The 25,165-nt window shown below is 40.3% G+C and overlaps 1 protein-coding gene across 9 annotated transcripts in view; it reads right to left on the reverse strand.

Annotated features, from left to right (window-relative positions):
- The window catches only part of MICAL2 (microtubule associated monooxygenase, calponin and LIM domain containing 2), an 82,604-nt gene that overhangs the window by 5,605 nt on the left and 51,834 nt on the right, over positions 1-25,165 (reverse strand). For 2 of the 9 annotated variants that reach the window (XM_059825837.1, XM_059825836.1), the window contains exons 10-23: positions 23,824-23,950; positions 23,530-23,620; positions 23,287-23,434; positions 20,889-21,088; positions 20,264-20,376; positions 15,935-16,006; positions 15,191-15,340; positions 13,932-14,036; positions 12,201-12,419; positions 11,880-11,981; positions 11,135-11,266; positions 2,582-2,689; positions 2,057-2,152; positions 478-664 (exon numbers count right to left, since the gene is read on the reverse strand). In XM_059825837.1, the coding sequence (XP_059681820.1) occupies positions 478-664; positions 2,057-2,152; positions 2,582-2,689; positions 11,135-11,266; positions 11,880-11,981; positions 12,201-12,419; positions 13,932-14,036; positions 15,191-15,340; positions 15,935-16,006; positions 20,264-20,376; positions 20,889-21,088; positions 23,287-23,434; positions 23,530-23,620; positions 23,824-23,950 (1,850 nt within the window). The remainder of the gene's footprint in view (positions 1-477; positions 665-2,056; positions 2,153-2,581; positions 2,690-11,134; positions 11,267-11,879; positions 11,982-12,200; positions 12,420-13,931; positions 14,037-15,190; positions 15,341-15,934; positions 16,007-20,263; positions 20,377-20,888; positions 21,089-23,286; positions 23,435-23,529; positions 23,621-23,823; positions 23,951-25,165) is intronic. The other 7 variants (XM_059825834.1, XM_059825835.1, XM_059825838.1 and 4 more) reach the window with 6 other exon arrangements.

Here is a 25,165-nt window from a genome sequence, read left to right on the forward strand (position 1 = left end):
TAAATTACACTGCTGCTTGGCCAGTACTACTGCTTTCAACTCCTGAGCCATAGCATCCTGAAAGAAATAGCCTATATTCCACCTGTCTGTGTAAATCTGCCACTATCATGGCTTATCCTTATAGATCATGTTGTTTAATGGCCAGTTACAAATGAGAGATGAGAATGATTATGTACTGTTGGAGAAAAATCACCTTTCCCTCCCCACTCTGACCTGTGATTGGACAAACTACATTTTGATCACTCAACTTATTTTTCACTGAGGACTTCTTCATTTAAGCTCAGGTCTGTCATAACTGGATTCTTTTGAAAGACTAGAACTGCAAGTACAAAGATTCAAAGATAAGCATGGACACAAACAACACGCTTGGCAGACCTCCTCCTGACCGAGCTACTCAGCCAGGTCTTGTTCCCTAGTTCCATTAAAAGCATCAATACTCAGACATTTTAAAATATTCTTAAATAGCTCCTATATTACCTTCTTCAACATCAAAGGCATAAATTCCTAAACGGAGTGTTGTAGAACATATTTCACACTTGAAGCACTCCCTATGAAAGAAGTGGCCTTCTGCACTCAGGCGCTCCATAACATATACCCGTTTTTTGCAGAAATAACAAATGTCACTCCCCCCGATGGACTGGGGAAATTCTTTTCGCAGAGATCCCTGTTAAAAAATAAAAACAAAAATGCAGATAAAGCTGTTGCAAAACACCCAGATGTAAATTCTTATTAAGCGGGCAGCTGCTTTAGCTGCTTCAAGTTTTACACAGCATCCTCCACACACAATTAAAATAAGCAGTCAGATTTTTTTGCTTGAATTCTGTAGGTTTATGCAGCAATTCATAAATCAGACATCACAAGGACTTTAAGGGGTGACTTTTCAGCTGGACTTGCATCCAGCTTCCCTCTGGGAGCTCACCGACATTTTGTGTTTACTCAGGTACAAGAGCAGCATCAGCCGCAAATGCTCATTAATCACCCTGCACCGCGCTGGCTCAGGCACTTGTGTCTCATGGCTGCGGGCATCCGTTTCTCAGAAGAGGGCAAAGGCAGACCGTGTCAGCTTCGAACAACAGACATGCATTTGGAGCTAAGAAAAGAGACACCCTGAAGACTCAGTTCATACACGCACCAGAGGAAAATGTAGGCTCGTGCTTTAAGGTCCAGGAAGAAAAACTGACAATCTTCAATGCTGGTGTCTGAACTACCATTTACATCACCGCAGACGTGCTTCCCCTCTCACTCACATTCCTCCTGACACTACAGTCCAAGCTGGGGCTTGGTTTGTTTTAAAAAACAATTCAATTCCTACCACAGACATTCATAATATTTTAAACTCATTGGACTTGAAAATATGATCCATATTAACAACTTGAAACTATTTTGGAAGTTTTTGTTGAACTTGGGCTGGCAATTAACATTCTTTAATTGCCACAAAACTCATCCTCTCTGGATATACATGCAAACGGTACAGAAAAATAAATTATAAATGGACTAGATGCCACTGGGCTTCCCTTTTCTTTTTAGAGGCAGGTATAAGGATGTTACTTTGCATTATTGTTTTATGCTTAGTTATAGGTCAGTACAGATGAGCATCCTGTCTCTACCACAGTCATCACCATCTCCCTCCCCCTTCCACCATCCCCACTGCCACAGGAGAGGTACCGTGCATGGGACAGAGGAGACGCAGGCTTAGCAGAGTCACATTCAGACAGCAGCACGCAGTCCACACAACTCGTCTTTACTTTGCTAGCAAAAGGTGGCCTTGGAACAATTTTTTACTGTTAAGTGCAAGTCACAATTGTCATTGTCGCATTGTCTTGTGCTTAAAAGTTGAGAATCCTATTCCAAATCTGCCATTAGCAATCCATTTTGCTGTGATGGATCATTTCAGAGTGTGAAACTTTCCAAATGAACAACCATGCAAATGGAAAAATATAGAAATGCATTGTTAAAAATACAAAGTTAATCGAACAGATGGTTACAATGAAGTGGAAGCAATTGAGTTTAGTGCTGGCTAGTAAGTAAGTCTCTTCACCACAACATAACACCTTACTTTGCTTCCCAATACCTGACAGCTCTGAGCAGTGGAGGCAGGAGATGGAGAATGAGGAATGGGGCAAGAACCTGTAGCTCTGTCCAGAGACCGCTTCTGAATTCAACACAGAACAGTGTCAGAGTTTAAAAACAGCTCTCCAAAATGAGGCACGGTGATTCAGCATTTGAGCGTTAAAAATAACTGCATAAATATGTACTGTACAAAACTTTCTTTAGAAGCCACCCTGATTACCAAATGTCTTCTGTTACTAATTGTACCAGTAATTACATTTAATAAAAGCCTCCTGAAGTTTTAATTCATACAGACAAGTAATAAAAACATAAATAGAAAACATGGTGAACAACATTTGCAGCATTTCCACACATCAGCTTATTTTGCCAATATGCAGGTGATTCCTTAGTAAGTGTTAAGACTAAGACCTTTCATAACGCTTAAAGTGCTGCACAACCAGGGTCTTAAGTCATGATGACATTCTGGAAACACCACTTCTAAGTTATTGTTTCTTTGTTGGTTTAGTCTTACCAGTTCAAGGGGGGGAAGCTGTGGCTTGGGTCTGTGATCATTCACATAGAGATTGACAAGAACTTCAGCCACAGCTCCAATTGCACGTGAGACTTTCCCTACAGTCATCTAACCAGAAAAGGGGAGAAAATGAAGAACAGAAGGAAGAGCTTTAGTTATTTCTTAAAAATTAATTTAATGAGAAAAGGACAAGAATTATTTGAAAACATGCAAACAATGATAAAGAGAGGCTAGGAGAAAGAGCAGAGGCAAAGTCTCACAGAGCACAAGCATGTTCATGCGTGATCAGCATGGTCCAGCTGGTGGCCACAGAAGGCTTCCATGCAGCCCACACACTCTTCCCTGCGGACAACGGAGAAATAGCTGCTGGGAGCAAACACTGCTCCCACAGCACAAGGCCTCCCGCCGTGTCTGTGAAGAGGATGAGCTGGGAGCTACTGCCTGGCTATCAGGGTTGGACCGTTCTAATAGGTTAAAACAACCCCTGTTACTCACTTTGACTTCTTAGGACTTTGCTGTTACATTTCAGAACAGGGGTGGGGATTAAACTTCATATTAATGGACCACAGACCGTGGCACTTCAGGACACGTTCTATGAAAACGTACTACAAGTCCCACATGGAAATGTTTTGTTGATGCTCACAGAGCCACCCTTCTCCCTCTCCCCAGTGACTCATCTTAACGTCAGGGAAAACTGGAGAAACTGTGCTCATGAAAGGAAGACATCTCCTTTAATCTGCTTTATCACAATATTGCAGCCATGAATATTAGGCTGTTTCTAACCAAATTTATCAAATAGGCAGGCCGGCAAAGATGCTGCAGTTCCTTAGGCTGTGGCTCCAAAAGCACCACAGCTAGACCACTGACTGCACAGTCCAGGCTTCCTTCCCAAAACACACATGCCTGGAGACTGGAAAAGAAGAAAGGTGTGTATGCGTGTGCATATGTGTGTGAGTGGCAGGGAGGTAGATAGGTACTCTAGTTCTCTGTTCCTGGAAAAAAGTCTGTGAAGACTTTCTACCCTAAACCTAATTTCCTGTAGCGTTTTTGATCTTATAGTCAATATAAGGTCCCACAACCTCTATGGTGGCCAAAGCAGCAAGCGCCATCCTGGTATGGCCAGGGATCTGATACTCTGTTTCTGAAGCCAGGACATCTTTTTTTTTTTTCCTAGAGGATCCATGATCTCATATCTTACACTCCATTTGCCTCCCACAGAGCCCAAATTTTAAGTCTTTACTTCTCAGTGAAATTATTTTTCTACTGCCACCACACCAAGTCTTGCTAGTGGAAAGGTTTTAAAATATCAGAAAGTCACCATGAAGAAAGGAGAAAAAAAAAAAAAAAGAAAAGCAATGGTACTCATGAAACTTTAAAATAATTTTAAAGCATCTTCTATCAAGCTTAAAAGCAACTATAATGCATTGTGGGTGTGTTTTCAAAAAATCATGATGGATAAAAATATTCTTGCTAATAAAAAAAAATCATGTTCAGGAACTTGGGAACATGTCCAGCTCCCCTTAACTTTTGAGACCTATCCCATAATTAACTTAATATCCAGGCAGATACAAAATACGTATGTTAAGATGACAAAGGACATTCAAGGGTCAAATTTCTGTACTGCTTGGTTTTGTTTAATATAAAAAGAGTTTTAAATATTACTCAGTATCTGCACAACTTGTGGGGTAACAACAGCAAAGTAAACTGTTAATTACATACCGCAATGCTGTCCTAAGTGGTACACTGAATTATAAACAAATACTAGAAGTGAGATTACTTGCTGCTACAGGAAAACTACATTCCTCTATATTGTTTAAGATCACAGAAGACAAAACTTTCCTCCCCAAATTCTGCACCTCTGAATATGCTGGGCAACTTTTAGGCCACATAGAACTTATTACAAACAAGCTCCTAGATAAAAGAAAGCATTCAAAATCAGCTGAAGCAGAAAGTTTACCTTGAACTAGTTAAACGCTGGAGCAATCAGTTAAACAATACGGCTACGCTTAAAGTACTTGAATTTCAGGAAAAGTATCCTTGAGCCTGAACTACACCTTGCAATTCATCAGGTTGGTTGATTTCTGTTCTCCACCCATTGGAGCAATCTGTGTCAACATTAAAGCAGTCAAAACAAGAAAACTGCATGTTTATACATATTTTCAAAAATATTATTAAAAGGAAATGTTCTTGTAATGAATGTGAATTCACATTCATGTAAAAGCAAATGGGATTTCAGTTTAATCTAGCAACCAAAAGATTGCTGACTGCTCTTGTCTCCTCATCAACAACCACCAACACTATCATTGTTGTGGGAACGGCAGGAAGCAAGTGGACTTGAGTGATTAGATCTCATTTTAGGAAAACTGTTTAATAAGGACATATTACTGGGGAAAGATCTCTACTGGTTCTCCTTATTGAATCGGATATGTGGGTAATGAAGAGGAGATCAATTTGCTACAGCCTTGGTATCGCACCTTTCAGATGCCTTGCAGAGGGATCTAGATAGATTGGAGCATTGGGCTATGATTAATGGGATGAAATTTAACAAGTCCAAATGCTGGATCCTGCACCTAGGATGGAGTAATGCTGGGCACAAATATAAACTGGGAGAGGAGTGGCTGGAGAGCAGCCCTGCAGAAAGAGGTCTGGGGGTGCTGGTTGACAGCCGGCTCAGTAGGAGTCAGCAGTGTGCCCTGGCAGCCAAGAGGGCAAACCCCATCCTGGGGTGCATCAAACACAGGGTAACCAGCCGGACAAAAGAGGAGATTATCCTGCTGTATTCAGCGCTGGTGCAGCCTCACCTTGAGTACTGTGTGCAGTTCTGGGCCCCACCATCTAAGAAGGATGTGAAGGTCCCTGAATGCATCCAGAGGAGGGCCACAAAGCTGGTGAAAGGGCTGGAAGGCACGTCCTGTGAGGCGTGGGTAAGGACTTTGGGTTTGCCTAGTTTGGAGAAAAGGAGGCTGAGGGGCGACCACATCGCTCTCTACAGCTTCCTGAGGAGGGCAAGTGGAGAGGCAGGTGCTGAGCTCTTCTCCCTGTGTCCAGTGATAGGACGCGTGGGAATGGTTCAAAGCTGTGCCAGGGGAGGTTCAGACTGGACATTAGGAAGCATTTCTTTACCAAGAGGGTGGTCAAACACTGGAACAGGCTTCCTAGAGAGATGGTCGATGCCCCCAAGCCTGTCAGTGTTTGAAAGGCATTTGGACAATGCCCTTAATACCATGCTTGAACTTTTGGTCAGCCCTGAAGTGGTCAGGCAGTTGGGCTAGATGATCATTGTAGGTCCCTTCCAACTGAAATATTCTATTCTATTCAAATACCATTCAATCACAGAACAGAAGTATCAGGGCAGGACAAGAATCCACTGGGGCAGCGCCATGAGCACCTGCCACCATCAGAAACCCGCAGAGAATGGGAGGGACGGGGCGTGCAAGAGCAGTGCTGCCCTGCAAGGCTCGTGACTTCTGCCCTCATATGACAACAGCACAACCACCAAGCAACCTCCCGTGTCTTCTCTAAACCTCACCCTGCTTATGGACAAGGACTTCAATAACGTCCTTACTCATTTAATTGTGTAAGTGTAATAAACTCCAGTTGCAGGAGAGAGGGTCTGACCCCAAATCTACGCACATTCCTTTAGAGAACCTGTCAGCTCTAACACAGCTTAGCTTAGGTCAACAGCACACAGATCTCTGCCTGCCTGATGCTACTCACGTACCCTAGAAACTCAGTATACACATAATAGGTTTTATATTTTTGCTCATGCACTTACTACCCCTTGAGGCTACTGGTGTACGTGAAGTCACACACACACACATGCAATTTTGTAGTGCTGGGGCCACTATCAATATGTAACAGGCTACTGCTCACAATGCAGGCAGGTTTATACCAGTAGCTTTAAATCCTTTGTTGGAAGGGAATATTAAAGAGTTACCTTACATGGTGAATTTCAGGAAACAACCAAGAAAGCACTTAAAAAGCCCTCAGGAGTTTGTGATTTACTAAGACTATTCACCTATCAATGACATGTTGCCAAAGCTTTTCAAGCAGGTTTATCAGGGTGGTTATTAATGTGGGAAGAGAAAGCTGCCTTCTGTATTTCCCTGTACTATTATTTATAACACCACAGCCAACCAACAAGTAAGCCTCAGCAGTATTTTCATAAAACAAAAAAGAAATACCCTCTCTGCTTCCAAAAGCATACAATGCTTTCCCTTTGTTGTTTCGTATCCTTAATGATCTTCCTGGTCTTATTTTGCTTTGAGGGCGATTTATTTACTTTTGGTACCACCTGCTACATATATTTTGCCTCTGAGATAAACAACATTTGAGTAATAAGTTACTGTGTGTAGGAAACACCCAAGTCCTGCTTACTGATGGTAATTAGAGTCACATCACTGAAGGGAAGTAGTTGGTCCAAACTCTGCAGGCAAAGTCTACTGATTGCAACATGTTCATAGTTCTTATGATGTGTTGTGTGGATTCACTCATGAAAAAGCTCAGATGAACAGTTTTCTGAAGGTCAGTCCAACTTTAAACAGAAAACAGGAATAACGAAAGCCCAGCCTGTAATACAATATTTGTTAATAATTCTACCAATGTGAATTTTGACAGCAGATAAAAGCCAGAAGGTAGTTTTGATTATTACTGGCAACTTGCATATAGTGTCATATAGAAGATAATTCTTAATAAGTTGTAATGACTGTATGTCTTTAAAAGAAACAATATGCTTCCACAGCCTTCCTTTCAAGTGCTCCTTTCAGGACTGAGGCTTAATAACAGGTTTCTGTAATAAGACAGTATGATTTCTTAGCCACCATTTTCAGTAAACATGCCACCACAACTGATATTGTTCCAATGAAAATTCAACAGATGTAAAGGATCGTCATGTCTGATAACAATCTCAGTACTCACTTGAAATTAAAACGACAGTACTATTTAAAGGATGGGAGGGTGCTGATATTTATAGGTCATATCTCATGAAGTCTTACAAAATTTAAGAGACTTCTATTATCTTCTGTTCTTCTGTTGGGAAAAAGCAGAAACACTGAGAGCGACATGAGAGAGCTCTTTCTGTTGGCTTACCAATCCTGAAGCCCTTTTTCATACTGAAGTCTAGACTTACCTAGTGATATCTCTCAGAACAGAGACCAGAAATAGACATTCTGAGTCTCATAACCCCACTCTCAAGATAACACAAATACAGGCAATTACTGGTACATATTCACAGCAGAGAGGTCCAAACATATTGTTAAATTATCATGCACAGTACTTGAAAACGCACACTGCACACCTGAAATTTTGTAATATTTTGTTTATATACTGCTGCACATTTAGCCGGTGTTTTATAGAGTATGATAACATTTTCATGTCCTGAAAAGTATGCAATCTTAAAAGATAAAACACGGGGACAACAATTTAACCATGGAAGGGCACAGACAGATTGCTTGTTATGAAATCAAGGCTGCAGCAGGTGTTCCCTGAAGATTTAATACTCTTAGAGTAAAAACAGCAGTAAGAAATCTGCTTCTAGAAAAATTTTACTTGAGAAATAGCAAAAGCTAAGCCAAAACATGGCCTGTGTAACTTGAAGACAAACAGAACTTAAGTTGCCAAAGAGAGGTTAAGCTAAAGTAACAGGGGTGTCACAAGACTGAATCGACCTCACAGCACATGAATAGTATGGAGAACAAAAGTCTTGCACGTTCATTAACACCTCACCAGCACATCCCCAACACAGATAACCATCCTGGCCATAGGTCTGAAAGGCCACTGAGTCCATCCCCTGTCCCCAGGGCAGGATCCACTTTACTTAGAATCATAGAATCATTTAGGTTAGAAAAGACCTTTAAGATCCTCAAGTCCAACCGTTGACCTAACACTGCCAAGTCCACCACTAAACCATGCAGCTGAGCGCCTCATCCACATGGTCTTTTAAATACCTCCAGGGATGGTGACTCAACCACCATCCTGGGCAGCCTGTTCCAATGTTTGACAACCCTTTCAGTGAAGAAGTTCTTCCCAATATCTAGTCTAAACCTCCTCTGGTGCAACTTGAGGCCATTTCCTCTTGTCCTATCACTTGTCACTTGGGAGAAGAGACCAACACCCACCTCTTGTGTCAAGTAAGTGCACATTGGCATAACCTGCTCCAAAAGGTGTCTGTGCTGCAGACTACAGGCCTCCCCTAGCAACCTGCTCCTTAATATTCAGGGGTCCCCTATCCCCACCAAGCCTGACCTGAATCTCCGTTTCCACGGTGACTGTCCATTACCCCTTACTGTGCCAATAGTGGGCATGGAGGACAGGTACCCTCCCCTTCTCCACAACAGCCTTGCGCAGACACCATGGCTGCCTGACCCTGTCGAACTCCTCCACTCCCTCTTCGTCACCCCTGTAGCAAGGACAGCACGAACAATGTCACTTGCACTCACTGGCAATCTGGAAAGGAAACCCCAAGGGTTTTTTTGCCCCCCCCCCCCTTTTTTTTAAATCTGCTTACTACCTTTCCCATTGAAATATCTACAGTAATCCATCATCACTTGGGGTTCATTTGGATTAGCTTTCTATTACCGCATCTGCCTCAAAGGGGAGAAAAGCAAAAGTTTGCCTGTTCATTATCAGACTTGCTATTTAAAAATTCTCAAATATGTCATGCCAAATGCACCATATTTAGACATACGTAATGCATACAGTGTACAAGAGGACCTGAGCCTGTACAACCCTATGGAGCAGTATACTAGCCATCAAGATGTTAATGCACGTAGATCTGCCAAAGAATACATGTAGTCCTATCTAACCAGCCAAATATTTACCAAATAAGATGAATGTATATTTACAAATTTTAAAATCCCAGTAAAATTTTAAAATCCCAGTAGAATTATCACTCACAGTTTCCATATGATTAAGAGCCTAGTTCTCATATTCTAATGGTTGTTCACATAGTTTGGTGTTCTTTTTATTCTCTTTGCAGTGTCACAATAGCTCTCTAAATCAAATGAGCAACAGGCCCCGATATTTTGGAAACCATTACTTAGCTTAAAACCCATCACATGCTATACATCCTAGGTCATAAAAAGTAAGAGGTAAATCCAGGCAAAGGAATTATTCTGAAGCTGAAGGGAATTAGGGGATTACCACAGTAAGGCACCTGCTGGGCTTGCGGTGTCCTTGAAGGGCTGTGTAGCCTGTATTTTCCTAGGGAATGAGAGGACAGGAGTCTTTTCAACACAGCTCTATCTCAACCGAGGAACATGCCTTTACAAACTGCAAGTCAGCTCAGTATTTATCTGCTCAGTTACTGCTGAGGCTGTGAGCCCGATTTCCAACCAGCATTAACAATATGGTGCAAAATAACCTAAAAAGATCTAGACCAATTCCACTAAATGATCCTGCTGAACGCCCACCAGATGGGAAGCTACCTTCAGCCATGTCTTACCTGAAGTTGGGCAATATTCATGAGTATTTCATAAAACTAACGTTATTTAAATACAACAAAAGCAGGCAGAATGCTTTGCTCCTCCTCACAGTAAATGGAGACAGTATCCAGTTTTGCCAAATAGCACTTCTTTCATGTGTCAGGCAGCAGAGCTGCCGGCTCCAGCAGCACCTGCATTGGGTCACAGCAGTCACCTGCAATACTTCCACAAACCTTATGTTTACACCTTTATTTCCACACCAACCCTACTCAATACTGCAGTGTTCCCAGACTGCTACTACACAATCTGTGGGTGAAAGACAGGGAACCTGGGCCTTTACCTGCCCTGAAAAACTGAAAAGTATCAAACCTTCTTCAATTAAAATCCTTCTAAAACAAGGGGATTTAGAAGCCAATGTCATCTTAACTTCCACAGACAAAAGCACAGCCCATTGTAACATCAGCATAAGCAGTAAGAGCTGAATATCTCCAATTCAAGTGTTATCTAATCACTTTCATTCAAAGTATGCATGTTTCCTCTCTGTAAAGTTTGCTGTTACAAAGAACTATATTCTAGCAACTAATGTGCAGAAGCAAGTTTAAAGTACAAATAAGTAAACAAAGCAACAATAAAATCTGTCTGTTTCAACAAGTGCTCATACAATTCTAAGACATGTCCTCTAGTTAAAATAACCATTATTGCGCAGATTCTTCCCTGCAGTCCAGATGGATATTCTTATGAAAAGAAACACAAACGCCACCCAAGAACAACTAACTGATCCCATAACATCCCGTTAGCTATACAAGCTCTTTCTCTGCTACTAGGCATGTCTGCGGTATTATCCAACAACGGAACATTTAAAATAAGCAGCAATGCAAAATTTTCAGAACTGAAGCAAAAATTTTGTTAACTATTTGCTTTGTTCTTCAATTTTATATCTGAACTATTTTTAACGACGACTTTCCTCTTACAAACATGCAAAATTAACAACAGTGAACAAAGTAAAGTTTGATTCAAATGTGAAATACAACCTATACAACAGATCTGCTGGCAGCGCCTTCCATCCAAGCCATTTCTCAAGCAGCTTTAGCACAAGTTTGGATTTTACAGGAAAAATCTGTTAATAGAGTACCTGTCTAGAAGGAACAGCAGGGGAAGCTGAACCGACAGATGATGGAGAAGAGGCAGCAGCTGAATCATGAGGTGGAGGGCAAGAGAGAGTTGGGGGCTGAGAATGGGATAAGCCTTTAGTAGGTAGCTTATTCTGTGTAAAGCAGAAACAGGAGAGTTATCCAAGAGACAGTGACATTAGCACAGGTTAAGAGAATAATTTCACAGTCATGCACCAAAAAAATAGGAAGATACTAACTACAGTTCTGCTCTTTTCTCTATTTTTGCACAGTGAAGAGCCATGGAAATCATCACAGCAAAACCTTCATGGCTAACGGTATTATTGTACTCAGTTTTCTTATAAAAAATATTTACAGTGGGCACTAAGGTAAGATAGTGCTGGGAGAAAGCATAACAAAACATAAGAAATGCCAGATTGCACTAAGAGCTACTGCTCACCAATTCATTAGAAACTGTGAGCTACCAGTGTATACTTAAGCACAAGGTGTGGTTTATTCTAACAATTTTCTCTCATGCTGAAGTACTCTGACTAGCTTTATGATTTAGATTGTGTTTTATCCCAATTAAATTATGCAATAATATTTAAACAAAGCTTTTTACCAGTTTCAGTGGAATCTGCATTACTTTTCAGATCCACCCAGGATGAAAGGGAAGTTAAAACCAAAACCACTGCAATCTTTTCCCCCTATGAATTCTTAGACATCTTTTAACTCAGCACTTCTTCAGGTGCAAAACCTAATATTCACCTTTGGAAACTCCATGTATCCAAACATTGAGGCAAGATGTGCTGCTTTCTCTTTAATGTTCTTTTTATGGAATTCCCTATTTGCTATGGTCTGAGCTCTTTTCTGCAATAAGAGCCAGGGAAGGAAAGCCAAGAAAAGAGAGAGAGATTTTAGTTAATGTCACATATATCATCAGAATACAGCAAGTTTGTAGAAAGGCTTTTTATTGTCTTAATATAATCCATACTCAACAGAGGAAAAAGCCAGCATAGCCAGGGCAAATACAATATACAGATTAACACATGCAGTAAGAGACAGAAAGGAAAAGAAATTGCTTGTCACCTGTTTCATTTTTTCCTCCAGGTGCTGAAGACGCTCTAGCACTCCAGAAAGTACAAATGCAGCAGAACAGGCAGATGCGAGATTTTCAGAGGTTTCTGACAGACTGGGCTGGGAATCTGTTTTTTGTACAGTCTTTGCTCTCCTGGCCATATGATCAGAACCATTTAAAGACTGTTTGGGTTCCCTGACCTCGTGTTCACTCCTAGCTACCACCTGAAACTGGGAAACACTTGAAGTGAAAAAAATCTGCTTTCTGCACTACCATGCAGTATATGTAGCTTTTAAGGATGCTTCCAAAAGCGCAGCAGTCATGCACATAACTAGAAATAAAATGTTCTCACATCACTCTTTGCACACTATCTACTGCACCTCTGATGTTTGTGTCCATGCACTGAAGTAAATCAGTCCTGCATAACTTATGCACGTCTTGACATCCTTCTCTAGGTTTGTGTCAGTTTTTATGAATAACCTCAGATAGCATCAGTGCAGAAGAACATGACACTACATCTCCTTCTAGGGTTTTTAGCAAAGGTTTGTGTTTGTTTTTTTTTAGCATCACATCTGCCTGAAACTAAGCTTACAATCAAATTGTAAGAATATCAACAGTAGTTCTTGGCATAATGCTAGACCTAGTCTGACCCAAGTCAAGCTATAACGTTTTTCAGATTTAAAACATTTTCTGAGGCGTTCAGAATAGGTCTCTGAATTTGAATCTTCATATAAAATAGCTTTTGAAGTAAATGAAACATTTGAACCAGGTCAGCTTTATCAAATTCAGTCTTAAAAATGACTTTCCAGTTGGCCTTTTCATGACAGTTTTCTACATCATCCTATCTGTCCAATTGAAGTAAATACACAAACTTTCCAAATTTCTCAGAATTAAAATTAAAACACCTAATGCCAATCAACTTGCAGTGTGCTCCTGATGTTTCAGGATACCACAACTGCCTTTAAAACAACAATTCTCAACTGGTTTATGAATCCGCATTTTTCATCAAGCTGATCTGCAGATTTCCACATGCAATGCAGATCTCATTTCACTGCAGACTACTCTTGAAATGCCACTACAGGATATTTACTTCCATTTAAAACTCTAATGTAAAGTGAATGTCAATATTATTTGATAGGAGACTGCTTTCATTGGAAGTACTAAGAGAAAAATTTAGACAATGTATTAAAAAATTTTGCCCTATGTACATGATGCTGCAAAAGAGCTTTCAGCAGAAATTTTTAATCACAAGTTCTACTTAAAGAAATAAAAAAAACCCTAGACATCAATATGAGCTTTTCAATGCCCAAGCTTTTATCTTTTATCTTTTGCCAGGTTTCTTGGGGTGGTAAACTCCCTTTGCCTTATCATTACAACAGCGCAAAGCATCAAGTACATGCACAGACTTATTTTCAGGTACTGCTGTAGTTTTCTCGCATGTTACATGTAGCTATGCAATTATATTTATACAATTTGGAGTCTAGATGTGATAACACAGAAATCAACACCTATGTTTTTACGGTTTTTTCCAGTTACCAATTCTTTCAAATAGTTTTCTCATCAGGTCAAGCAGGTGTAAAATAGCCTTAAATTTAATGTCATTTTCACAATTCTCAGCTAAATATATCTGCAGATTATATCCAAATATTGTTTTATCTATTCTGTAGTTACACAGTAACATTGAGTTCCCAGTGGCAAGAGAAATGGTGTGCTTGTCAGGTGTTACCAATATGAGTTCCTACCTGCCTTTTTGGTTGAGGTGGAAGAAGACTTGGATCCTTAGGTTTAGCAAAGCGAGGATTAACAGGAGAGTCAGAAGAGAGCAGGGCTGGTCTATCTATTAGCTCCTTGTAAAGCATTTTTTAAATTATAAAGACAGAGTGGGAAAAAAAAGGAAGACAATAAATAGGATTCAAAGATCTTTTGAGGCAGAAAGAAATAAAAGCTGCTTTTAAAGACACATTACTATGGAGCTTAACAACACGTTTTGCAGATTTTTGTCATGTACCCATTTTATTAACTCTTTCTACCATCAAAGATATACTTAAAATTCAGCACATTCAGTATTCTTTAAGAGAGGTTATGATCAAAAGGTAATGCATCGAGGCTTCCTTCAACATGGCCAAGCAGACCTCTGCACACGTATTGCATGCAGAAAGCTCAGGGCATTGACAAGTAGCCAGGTAGAGTGCAAACAACAGCTGTTCACGGACTGACAAAGTCACTTGACATCTATAAAGCCTACACTTCTGGAGGACTTAAATATGTAAATAAACAAATGGATACAAGAATTAAGAAAGCCACCACCCTTGACATAACCTTGACACCTTGCTCATCCTTCCTTCAGATCTTTTAGGTGACAGATCTGAACTCAGCTGACAAACCATCTCACTACCTGAAGTGTGATTTTGAGCTTATCATCCCTACCTTGACAGCACGGAATTATTTTTAAAATAACACTAGTCACACTAACCACAATCCATGAAAATGCTGTGGAATGTACAAGTATATTTCATTATGCCTACTTCAGGAATGGAAATGGCAGCCGGATACATCTTGCAAAAGATTAGGTTCCCTTCCTATGCTTTCTGAATTCTCCACAAAGAAAGATTCCACTGGATATGTAGTGTCCTTTATTCATAGAATATAGAAAAACGTCTTTCTGCAATACCATATGCAGCCAGCTTAGACTTCCACACAAAGCAAAAATTCTACAGACTGGCTTACAAGAGATTTCTAGACATTGCAATTCCACTACACTTTATTAATGTAAGAGATATTAATACATTATATTAATATGCATTAGTCAATCTATATTAGTCATATTTGTTTGCTAAGTATTGAGAGGAATACCTTTAATTTGCATAAAGTATATAAAAAAAGACAACCTACTTCCAACACATAACAGATCTATTTTTTCCCTTGGAGATCTGCATCGTGTTCACAAGGAGGGACTACAGTTTCATTTCAGAGATTACTTTTATGTTCATCTATTACCCACCTGCCTCCGAAAAATTGTATTTGGAGCATTCTCTTCAAACTTTGCCAACAGTTGAGTTGCCATTGATTTAACTTTATTCTGGTTCATTCCTTCTCTGCCATCACTCTGTTCTTTCCCAGCATTTGTCCCTTGGTTTGAAAAGCCTGAAGCCTGCAAGGAAACAACAAACTATGTTTTTCTCGAGTTTACTTATGACACTCAGGAAGGGAGAGAAAGAGAGATAACATCCTTATCAGCAAAGGGTGAGAATAAATACAGTCTACAGTATATTAAAAGTGACACTGTTTAGCATGCAAAAGTCACCAAAAAAATATTTTCTTTGGTCCCAGAGTACAGTAAAAAGGGAACATTAATTGGTGCTGGTGATGATAAAGCAGACCCACAAAGGTAACTAATTAGAGAGGGGCTAGGAACCAAGCTGCAATGCAAACTCTTCAAACAAAAATTTGTTTAAGTAACTGAGTTGGGAAAAGAAAAAAAACCAAAAAACCAATACCTTAAATATTCTTGGGTCAGAAAGAAAACTAGTGCAATTTAGTAATGCTCTCCTCCCTACCAAATTATTTAAATAAATATAGCTCCTCTTTAGTGCACACCACAGTAAATTCAAGGTTTTAAGGGGAGAGGCTTTTTGTTCCCGCCAAGCACAAGAGGCCAAGCACTGCCTCCCCCGACTCCCGCTGCTTCCTCAGCTCTGGTACTCATCAAGGAGCTGGATATGTGTCGACACCACCGAACACCAACCTCCTCAAAGACACCAAAAAGACCTTTTCGACGTCTTTTGTTAGTCTCATTTTCTTCCGTTTTCCCTTCAACCTGAAATGGCAAAGCCAAAACAAGTTCTATGGATTACTGCAGCAATTACCAGATTTACCCAAGCAGTTCCTCCCAGGATATTAACTTTCATAACCAGGCAAGTGTGGTCTGGCCTGTGTTAAACAAAGCAAACACAGGTGAGCAGTGCCAGTGTGCAGGGGTCCTCATTGCACTGCTGCGCCTCGTTAGGCCCCCCCAGCTCAGGAGGATAGCTCCTCGTGCGAGGAGCCTGGTGGCCCTCATGGCAGTTACCATGTGCGTAAAAGCTGCCCTGTAACCCCTGACTGGGAGCTCTCACTGGACTCCGATGGGTGAAAATACATGCTCATACACTTTGTTGAACACAGGCCCTACAATGTTGGTGTTTACCTTTTCCTCCTTCACTACTGAAGAGTTTATAATTCATAAAGCACTAGCACATCCTTGAAGAAAAAGGTATTACAGCATCAGTTATTCTGTAAATTTTTATCTAGACTACACTGGTTTCCAGATAAGTAACAAAATCCAGAAACCCCTCACTCTTCCACTATAGCTTCCACATCTCTCTTAACCTATCTATCTGCATGCAGATCATGTGTTCATAGTGCAAACATACCTCCTTTTTTGGAGCAATTATTTCTGCCTTAAACATCTGTTTCCCTTGTAAGGTTCACCTCCCTGACTATGGCTTTACATTACAGTACTTAAGCAACCAAGTTGCCTGTTTTGTGCTCAAGCTATGCACATATTTAATTATTTTACTGAACTAGAGATTACACAAATAATACTTCATACTCAGTCCACACAAACTTGCAAAATAGTCAATGCTTAAAAATTTGTATCAGTTCTTATTAAATTCAGTCCTGAAGATTTGGTACAACAGGAAGATTTTTTTTGTCTGATAAATGTCATGTTAGGTTATACTTTATGAACAATAAACTACATTCCACTTATTTGTATTTGCCCACGCTGCAACTTAGTGATTGCTCAGCCAACTTAAAAAAAAGAATAAAGAGAGAAAGATCAAAGAATATAGACTTCCTTTTTACATATACACTGTTTGTAATAAATCATTATGCAGTGAATAGAAGTAATCCCAAACAATTTCTGGGCAAACACCAGAATAATCAGATGACAATATTTTGATTACTTTGTATGCTTTGGTACATTGTCTTTCAAGCACCAGCTCTCAGTAACCTAGCTTTACACTACCTATAGTCATTAGTCTACCAAGGAGGAGTGAACAACAGAACAGCACAATCTATTTATGCAGAATAATCTGTACCACATAAAAGCAGAATGTGCCTAAGTGAACGGAGCAAACAAGATGCTACCTTTTAAAAATCTTACAAAAAGGACTTGCATTAACATATTTACAAAGAAGTGAAAGACAAAGCAATGTAATTGCCTAGCAAAACTCCAAGAAAAAGGACTGTGCCCTTTATTGTGTAAACACCTCCATTCATTTATTAGTCTGGAGCACAGGAAATCTCAGTTCCTCTCCAGCCCAGCTGACACTCAGAGAACGGAAAACATTATCCAGCCCAGCACACGCTGCCAGAACAGCCACCGCCACACCAGCTCCAGGCCCCCGCTTCCTGGTCTCTCACAACCTGTGCCCAGATACAGATCCCTCTTCCAGCCAAGTAAAACGACAAACTAGATGGTATGCAAAGTTTAGTAAGCGACACTCTGTCACCCCGGCTGGTTTTTGACTCTGTGATATGCGAGTGCTCTCCTACAGTCATAGCTGGATAATGCTCAGCACCACTTTTTGCAGGGGAAAGAACCATAAAACTGAAGCCACAGCCAAACTCTTAACTCAAGCAGTTGCTTTCCCAGCAGCTTCATTTCCCAGCTAGTTTCAGATGGTTATGGCACTTGCAAGTCTCTGTCCTAACCCAAATACTGTGTTTCTTGCTTAGTTTCACACCCCATCCGTGACAGGGCTGCACAGCCTCACACAAAGTAAGGTCTTGACAGTCCCGCTCCCCAAGCTGATTTGGAAAATACCGCTTCCACTTCTCATTTCAAACAAACCCCTGTAGTTTGAAACCAAAGGGGCCCGTCAAGGAAAGCACCTCATGCTTTCATGTAGTGCCAAGAACTATACCTCCTGTTATAACAGAAGGCTTATTTCATGACGGGAGGTTAGTCAGAGGGCTGTACGGCTTAGTAATGGAAAGCTCTCCCCACTACTAAAAGTCTATTTATTTCTGCAAATAACTCATGGAAAAACAACAGCATTGTGGTCATGAAAAAGGTTTTCCTTCTAAAGAAGTCACCCCCACAAAAAAGCAATGTTTATTTTGCCTATTTTGTTTCTCACTGCTTGGTTAGCTGGGAAACATCTCACTTGGTTTTGTGTGTATGTGGATGGCAGGGGAAAGTTATTTCCTAACAAGGATATACGAGGTTACTGGGCAATTGACTGTCCACAGGTTTTGAAAATGTGTTTGTGGATGGAAAATATTCAAGACATAAGTCAGTCTAGGAAATACCTGGAAATTCTGGAGTAATTCTTCAGGTGGAAAAAAAAAATAAAATCACATTTCTACCAAAACTGAGAAGATAAGATAGCAACGAATTTAAAAAGCAATATATTAAAATAATGAGAAATGCAGTACATATATGTACATCTGAACTTTTAAGAACACTGAATTCCAGAAGTAGTAGGAAATCTGTACTTTTGCAGATAAAACTTAAGAGTCTCTGCATAGGTGCAAATGAAGCAATATAGTTAAGCATTAAGGACGTCTTTAAAAAAAAAAAAAAAGAAAAGGAAAAAAAAAGAACTTGAGAATCATCGTAGTCTATACACAGTTTCTGGCTAGCCCAGGAAACTGAAAACCTGGAAGAGTTTTGCATTAAGCTGTGTTTCAGAAAATGCAGAAGTTAAATTCATTTTGGTGGAGGAGTACATGCTGCTGTCTAACTCGTGCTGGTTAATCTGCAACAGTTGGACTTGAGACACTGCTGCCTCTGAGCCAGGTTGTGCAGACACTCCCCATTTAAATTGAAGTTAAAATGAAGGTAGGCTTGGCTGTGAAAGCAAAGCCCCTCCTCAAGGTCTCCTTTCAGAAGAGGACGAAGTTAATGAATAGGCAGAAGGTGAAACAGTTTATTACTGAGTAATTTCATTAGAATAACTTTTAAATTAAATCATATAAAACTTTTTAAGTTATAATCCATTCAGAAACACGTAGATAATACTCTCACTGCACACAGTCCTATGCCAGACAGTATTAACTCAGGTCTCTATAACGCTTCAAGGCCCTGGAGTCTTTAATCGCAACATGTATGGGCATGGATGTGTTTTATACAGGGACATAAAAAGGGCATGTCAATAAGTTTTCATTAATAAGTGACCAAGAGAGAAAAGTATATGGGTATGACTAAGATATCATTATCTCAGAGTCATGCTAGTCAACCTGCCCACTGTTTGTCACCATTGCAGGTTTTATACATCTATAAGAGTTTGAAAGCTTCCCTCCAGAACCTTGACAGCATCCACAAACTGTTCAAACCGCTGCTTTCGTTAAAAAACAGCACTCCCTCCTAATCAACGAGCATTCTAGCATACCAGTGATTATTTGAACTGATATATAATATTGTGGCTGTATATTTAACTCTAGGAATACAGAACTTCAGTACTATTTTTCTTAAAGGTAGAAATAGCCCAGAAAAATTCCAGACTCAAAAAAACCAAACCCAAAGCCCCCCAAAATAAAAACAACTTAGCATCTAGCATTGCACAAAACCTCCTAAAAACACCTTTTGAAAAATTTCCAAAAATAAAACATAAAAGACAATACACATAATGGAGCCAAGATCTCAAATATTACAAGTTGAAAACGGCAACTTATAAACACACCAAATAAAACAACCTTCTCCTCTCACTTTTACCTACACTGAAGAAGAGTGACATGGACAATGGATACAAATTCTCCTCAAGTACACCCAAATTCTCACTGTGATTCAAAATGTTGCATTTACAGAGAAAGCTTAACTGGGACTATTATTAATGCTTCAGCAATTTGACACTGACAATGCTTCAGTTTTACCCTTACAAACATCATAATGATTGAGTGTGCATGTGTGTGTTAGCATTTTTTACTGTGAAATATTATTTTACTTTTTTAATATGCTCAAAAATCTCCTTCGAGAGGTCTTTTAATAGTAGGATATATATAAACCCCTTATTTCTGAGCCTGACAGTTTATTTCCATCTTTTTAAAAGAGAACGATTTATAGGGCAAGTCTTCCTTCACAACTTACCTTTGGTACTCGTTTTCTTGGTAAAGTTAAATTGATATAATTATTAAAGATGAAGTTTGATGATTTTGCTGAACAAAGATCATTATTTTCTCCATTTTGCTTGTCGCCAGCATCTGTTCAAAAAACAACTGGTTAGGATATTTATTCAGATTTCTTTTTAAAATACTTTGACTAAGTCAGAACTTTCCAGTTGAGTGCTGGAAGCAATTATATCTAAGAAATTCAGGCAAATAAAAGTAAATACATACAATGTAGGGTGACTTTCTGAAAAAGGAAGAGAAACACCCAGGAATGGACATGCTATATGCAGTCTTCCTTACCAGAGAATCACTCTAACAACCTGATACATGAACTTCATGATGTCAAGCAGCAGTTACCCAGCTGCTCCTGTTCTCTGAAACCACCAAGGACCCACAAAACCTTGGTCTTCAATCAAGTTCTTCCCCCTTTCCTTTTTTAAGCCCAAGGTAACTACCGCAGACAGAAGCAGGCATGCTTGCATGCCAGAATGGCTCAGCGGGAAGAGGACTTGGCTCAAAAGCAGTGCTCGTAAGCAGCCTGGATGAAGTGCTTCCACTCCCCAAACCTGCATGCAAGAATCAGGAGCAGCCTAGGTTCAGCTTACCTACTGCCTGCAGAGGTGTGCCCCTGAACAGTTCGTAAAACTTGGAGAGGTACATGACCATGCTGAGCTTGTCGGGCTCCCCGGCCGACCCCACCTCCTTTCCCGTGGTCACAGGGGGGATCCCAAACTCCTGCTCAGCAACGTCAAACGCCAGCTGGTTGTTTTTGACAACGTCCTCTTCGTTCAGAGCCTCAAAGTCACTGTGGGGAAAACAGAGGCGTCAGTGGCGGTTTGCTCTCTGCTCCCCTCAGAAACACACGGTGCTCCCTTGCCCATTGGAGGGGTGCAGAACAGCACCATGAATGAGGGCACAGGCATTTCACTGGGTCAAAGCTACAGAGTCTACACAATGCCAAAGGTAAAAGTCTCATACAAATCCCTTTATCACAAATCCTGGCTTTGCCAGAAATACAATTTAAAAGCTATTTCACTGAAATGGATTTTGATGTAGTCCCATGAAACAGGATTCTCTTATTTATGAAGAAATGCAATTCCTCCTCAGAAGTGCTAAGAAACCTTTTTCCTCTCCAAATACAGCTGTACTACTACAGATTTCACCTGTTAGCAATTGACTTTTTAGTTTCAATTAGTTCTATAAATCATCAAAGCCAGGAGGAGTAAATTTAGGCTAGCATTTTATGAAACAAACATGTTCTATGTGTGTGCACACACATGCACAAGCACTACCTTTCTTTTTAAGGTGTTACACACACAGTTTGAACAAGGACCTCCTGTCCATGTCATAACTGAATTTAGCAGTACACTAAGTACATCACACATCTGGAACTGCGTTATCCATTCTCTAATCCATTTTCTATGGGACCTATTCTGAGACTCTGATCTCTTGAACAGCTTCCAAAGTTCATGATTAAAATAAACATGTGAATAAATTACAAAGCTCCAGGCAGGGTAGTTTCTTTCTCCTCATAAGGAACGTGAGTTTTTGAACTCCCAAAGAATTTCTTTCTCTCCCCCCCACCCACACACTCTGCCTATTTCTGGAGCCAGGGGGCTGCAGGCAGACCTCCCCCCAAGACCTGCCTGCAGCTCTCATGCAGCCGCCTCTCTTGCCTGCCCAGCTTTCACCTGGCCAAGTCCTTCAGCAGTCCCATTTAATACAAAAAGCCAACAAGATCTGAACACAATGTTAATTAAACAGCAGGAGGCCTGTTAGCTCAGGAAGAGAAATTTATCAACTTTCTAGAGAGAGCAGTGTTTAAGAGACATGCTTTCCACAGACAGCAAAGAATACTTTGCTTTCTATGCTTTCTCTCCCCTCCTTATATCCACAAAACCATCTGTAAGTCCCATTTTTTTTTTTTAAACTAACCCAAGGCAAAAAAAAAAAATCTTATTCTTACAATGTTAGCTCTTCCTCTGGCAAAGCTGTACAAACAAGCACCCTGGGTATCACTCCTATTTTTTTCCAACTGATCACACCTCATAAAAGAGCTCAATCATTTCTTTCATTTATCCGCATTAAAGGGATGCTGACAATAATTCATTTGTGACTCCTAAGTCTGTGTAGGAAGCCAAGAGAATGCATCCGCTGCATTTTGGAGATTAGAGAGAGGACAGAAGAGTCACCCCACCACAGACTGCATCAAGCAGGCCAGGTAACCCAGTGCCAGCTGTTGCCATTTCCTGACACCTGTTACACACTGACCCTCTTGTATCTAACCAAGGAACCTTACAAAATATTCATACATAATTCATCAGGTCTTGTAGGGTTAGGACCCCAGAAACACTGTCAAAAGGGGAATGCTGGCTTACATAACTAAAGCAGTTATTTTTCAAGGGCCAGCACTTGTTGCATAGCCCTTGCTAGTGCCCTAGCAAGGGCACTGCGCTCTTCTGGACAAAGAATTGTGCAAAACCACCATCTCCTGTGTACCTCCATGGCCCAACGTTTGCCTGCATGACTGTCATAGCAACCGCTACAACACACTGAGGGTGGCTCATTTTAAGGCTCATCCAGGTATTCCTGTAACTCGTGACACTGCCGTTATGGCTGTGGTTTTAAACATGCACTAAAAATCTGTCTCCAGGGACCTGAGAATACAACTCTAACATTCTCCAAGCACTGCAATTTTTGTTTTAAATAGCCATGTGACTCCCACAAACATGATCATAAGTCATAAGGTTCAAAGCCTTCCTAGCTCTTTGAAAGCATATATATTTCATTTTAAATGGCATGCAAGGACATACAGAAAAAACAAAGCAAAAACAACCCCACCCTCTCCATCTCTCAAACCTGGCAATGGTGTGCACCTCCTTGCAAAAACCAGCAATAGAAGGGGACTGTGGAGTATCAGTGTTGTTCTGGTTGGTCTTACACTATAATTTGGTAAATGGTTAATATATCCTACACTCAACAAGATCTACAAATGTCACTTACATGAGGTCAGGTCTGAAGCGATGGATAATTGCACACAACGCAAGGCCACTTTTCCAGGAGGTAGTCAGGTCTACGACGTTAACGTTACGGTACCCTTCTGTCTGTTTCTGACACCACGTCAAAAGCTTGTTAGGTCGAATATCTGACTCTGCAGTTACAGTGGAGAGCAAACATTTCGATCGGTTTTTGTATGCTCAGAGGGCTCCAAATATTAAGCCACAGCAAACATGAGATGTCACATACCATGTCTTGAGAGATTCACTGATCTTCTAATGGAGCTTACTCTTTCAAGAGGACATTGTTGTAACTCACTGGTAGTGTATAACTGTCTCACCTACAAGTAAAAGCAATTAGCAGCATAATGTTAGAATTGCTTGGAGAGAAAAACAAGAGTTTTCTTTCTAGGTTAACTTTATCAACAGCTGGTTCTAAGTTAAGGAGTTTCCTGAAGACTTTGTTTACGCACTGCTTGCGGCCCTATTTCTCCTGGACAAAAAATGAACTGCAATTTCACAAGCAAGCCTTTTAAGTACTGACCTGGTGAGGTCGAACACAGCTTGAGTTCAAGTTCGGGTATCTTGTTCCTGGGTCAATGGTATACTGGTCAAAGTTCTTGTTAATATTTTCAGGGGTAGTCTGAGGCAAGAGTCGATAAATGCTCTCTCTTATAGAGAAAAAAGATGCAAGAGATATTGATTAAAATAAATACTTGTTATATAAAGTGTATTTTATTTTTTGCAGCTACCTGCACCTTATTTTGATTCTGCCAGGACAAGTGTTATGCACTAAATGCATAATGCATCCATCCCATTTCTTATCCCTGCTCAGCAGAAGGATGCCAGACAGAAAAAGGACAATAAAAAGACAGACTCTTAGAACTTATGCCCATATTTTCCTGAGGCAGGAAGCGAGCAAGAAGAAAAAAAAAAAAAAAAAAGGAGGTTACATCATTCAGTCATCTGGTTTTGCTTTAACGTCCACCCAAGGAGTAACTTCTTTACCACATAACAGCACTAAAACCCGTCATTCTGCAATTCCTGTAACCACCACAGCCTTTTTTATTATGCTGTTCAATTTTCCATTTGGGACTATGCCGTGTTTGAGTCATCCCACAAGCTTCTATCTAAAACTTCTCAAAGCACTGTACTTAGTAATGCTTCTACTTGTATTACCACAACCATGACTATTTCTATTATGTATCTGCCCCGAAACAGCCTGGGCAGCTATAGTGGACCAGGGCAGTTGCCTTCAGGACCAAAGTCAGCAACTTCAACAATCAGACCACTGTGACAACAGGATTGCTGGTGTACTTAACAACAGATTTTTTTGCTCTGGTCAAAAAGACATTACATAAAGCAGCTTACGATGCAGCATCATAGCAATCCTCCTTTGCAGCACATTTATCAGTCTAAATAAAGGGGGCATCAGGGCTACTAAGCTAAAATGCAGAGTTATAATCACAGGTACCAACTATGAAAGCTGTTAGTATTAAAGTATTTATTTAGACTTGTTTCAGGTTTTTTTTTTTTTTTTTCATTTAAAAACCCCAGGTGCTGACAAGGTTGGAGGGTTAGTCTTTTGACACAAGGTATCTTTGGTTTATTTCCTTCAGGATCACACTTAATTCTAGTTATTAGTGACTTAAATTATCGATTTAAACCCATGTCATGCACATTGCTGGATCTCTGTATTAGTGTGCAGAAGCTTACAGAGCAACAGCCTACTGTTATTGTAAATTGTTTAGTAACCTGCAGGAATGGATAATTTCAACCCAATGCCACTGCAGCGAAGAATATTTCTCCTGTTGGCATTCTGAATTCCACTGCCTTGTACCAATACTTTTAAACACTGGAAACAATGGAGAAGACAAAAGCAACTC

The sequence above is a fragment of the Gavia stellata genome, chromosome 17, assembly GCF_030936135.1.
Source record: "Gavia stellata isolate bGavSte3 chromosome 17, bGavSte3.hap2, whole genome shotgun sequence".
Classification (NCBI taxonomy): Eukaryota; Metazoa; Chordata; class Aves; order Gaviiformes; family Gaviidae; genus Gavia; species Gavia stellata.